At 38.5% G+C, this 1739-nt stretch overlaps 1 protein-coding gene across 1 annotated transcript; it reads right to left on the bottom strand.

The window, feature by feature from the left end:
• Positions 1-490: 490 nt before the first annotated feature.
• LOC136817525 (uncharacterized) lies at positions 491-949 on the bottom strand. Its single transcript, XM_067073852.1, has one exon. The coding sequence runs from the start codon at positions 947-949 to the stop codon at positions 491-493; it is 459 nt and encodes a 152-aa protein (XP_066929953.1).
• Between the last annotated feature and the right edge of the window lie 790 nt (positions 950-1739).

The following is a 1739-nucleotide window of genomic DNA, read 5'->3' as shown; positions in this document are numbered from 1 at the left end:
AACTACGTCACAAGTGAAACCACGAGGAAGTTCTCTAAGTATGAGTCATGTCTCAGACAGTAAACATACGAAACCTTGTAAACAAAATATACACCTTATTAATGAGACGAGATGACTCATCCAACTTGCTTTTTGTGAAATTCTTGTCTTCCAATAATAAATAGAGAAGTAAAGATGGCATCATTATACCCCTCACTGATCATAATCCATTTATTCAATAGATAATTATAATCCTATATACATTTTTTATAAGACATCCAAAATTTTGAAGCCTTCAGCCGTTCTTCAGTTTTAATCCTAAAAGTGTCCTTAACATACTCTTATTTTCACTATTGTTGGAGTATTTTTGTTCATTTTTCTTAGAAATTGGATGTTTTATAGTCTGCAAAGCCTTAAACTGTTCTTAACTTGTTTACTTGTTCTTACTTTTTTTCTTATTTATGAAGATTTACAGTCCAGGCACACGAGGGCCTCTAAAGCGATCTATCGTCTACAGGTACAAAGATTTTGATTCGTAGCGCAATGAATGTTCCATCCATGCCTTGGTTAGTTCTTCCTTGAACGCTTTGATGCTAGTAGCGTTGTAAGTCTCTTTTGGTAGCTGTTTCCATGCTGTCACACATCGATAATAAAACGACTTGGTCTGGACTCTAAATTCATCGTCTGCAAAGTTTGGTATCAGTTCGTAATCGTGAATTCGAGATGGAAGCACCCTGCGAATAAACTTTCCAACTGTGGTGTCCTTATCGTAGAAGTGCAAGTGTTTGTAGATCTGAACCATGTCTCCGAAGTGTCTTCTGAATTCGAGAGAAGGCAAGTCAAGTTCTCGTAGGCGCTGCTCGTATGGTAGATTACTTAACCTTCTGACCATCCTAGTGGCACGTCGTTGAACGCCCTCAATTAAGTTGATGTCCTTACGTAGTTTTGGTGACCATACAAGATTGGGCATACTCGAGATGAGGTCAGACAAAGGTTGTGTACAGAGTGAAGAATATGTTCTTCAAAGGATAAGTCAGAGTCTATCAAAAGACAGTATCAAAAGCTTTCGCAAAATCGAAATATATAGTGTCAACAACACTTCCGTTAGCTATACTTTCACAACACTTGTCCAAATAATTTAGGAGTTGTGTGACGGTGGAGCGGCGACTAATGAAACCGTATTGCTTGTTGGCTAGAAGCTTTTCGTCAGTTAGATGCTTCATAATGTGCTTTCTTATAAATGATTCCATTAACTTACAGACTACTGAAGTCAAACTAACAGGTCTGTAATTTATCGCAAGGTTTTGGGCACCCTTGCTTTTATAAATTGGAGTCACATGTTCCATTCCAATCTTTTGGTATTGTTCCCTCAGACAAGGTCTTGTTCATGATGATAGTCAGGGGTTCGGCTAGATGGTCAATCAGTTCAACTAACATTTTCGGGTGTATATCATCCGGACCGAAGGATTTACTCACGCCCAGCAATTTTATCTGTTTTCTCATCATATCTTCTGTTATGATGATGTTCTCAACTTGATTCTCCGTTCGTGTAGGAAAGTCGGGAATCGTTCCTGGGCGCTCATTGGTAAAGACGCTGCAAAACTGTTTTTGTAGGATGTTAGCCTTGTCGAGATCGTCGTGTTTAATCGACGATTTGTCATCAGGGTTTTCAAGTAATGGTGAGACTCCGCTTGATGACTTAAGTTTAGATCTTACATGAGACCAAAATATCTTTGGCTTTTCCTTGGATTTATCACAAA

This window comes from Clytia hemisphaerica, unplaced genomic scaffold (genome assembly GCF_902728285.1).
Source record: "Clytia hemisphaerica strain Z4C2 unplaced genomic scaffold, Clytia hemisphaerica genome assembly, whole genome shotgun sequence".
NCBI lineage: Eukaryota > Metazoa > Cnidaria > Hydrozoa > Leptothecata > Clytiidae > Clytia > Clytia hemisphaerica.
The sequence above is the reverse complement of the archived record's forward strand: the minus strand, read 5'-3'. Positions and strand labels throughout refer to the sequence as shown.

Coding starts and splice junctions, on each gene's coding strand:
- LOC136817525 (XM_067073852.1), bottom strand. CDS start 949: ATGCCCAATCTTGTATGGTCACCAAAACTACGTAAGGACATCAACTTA.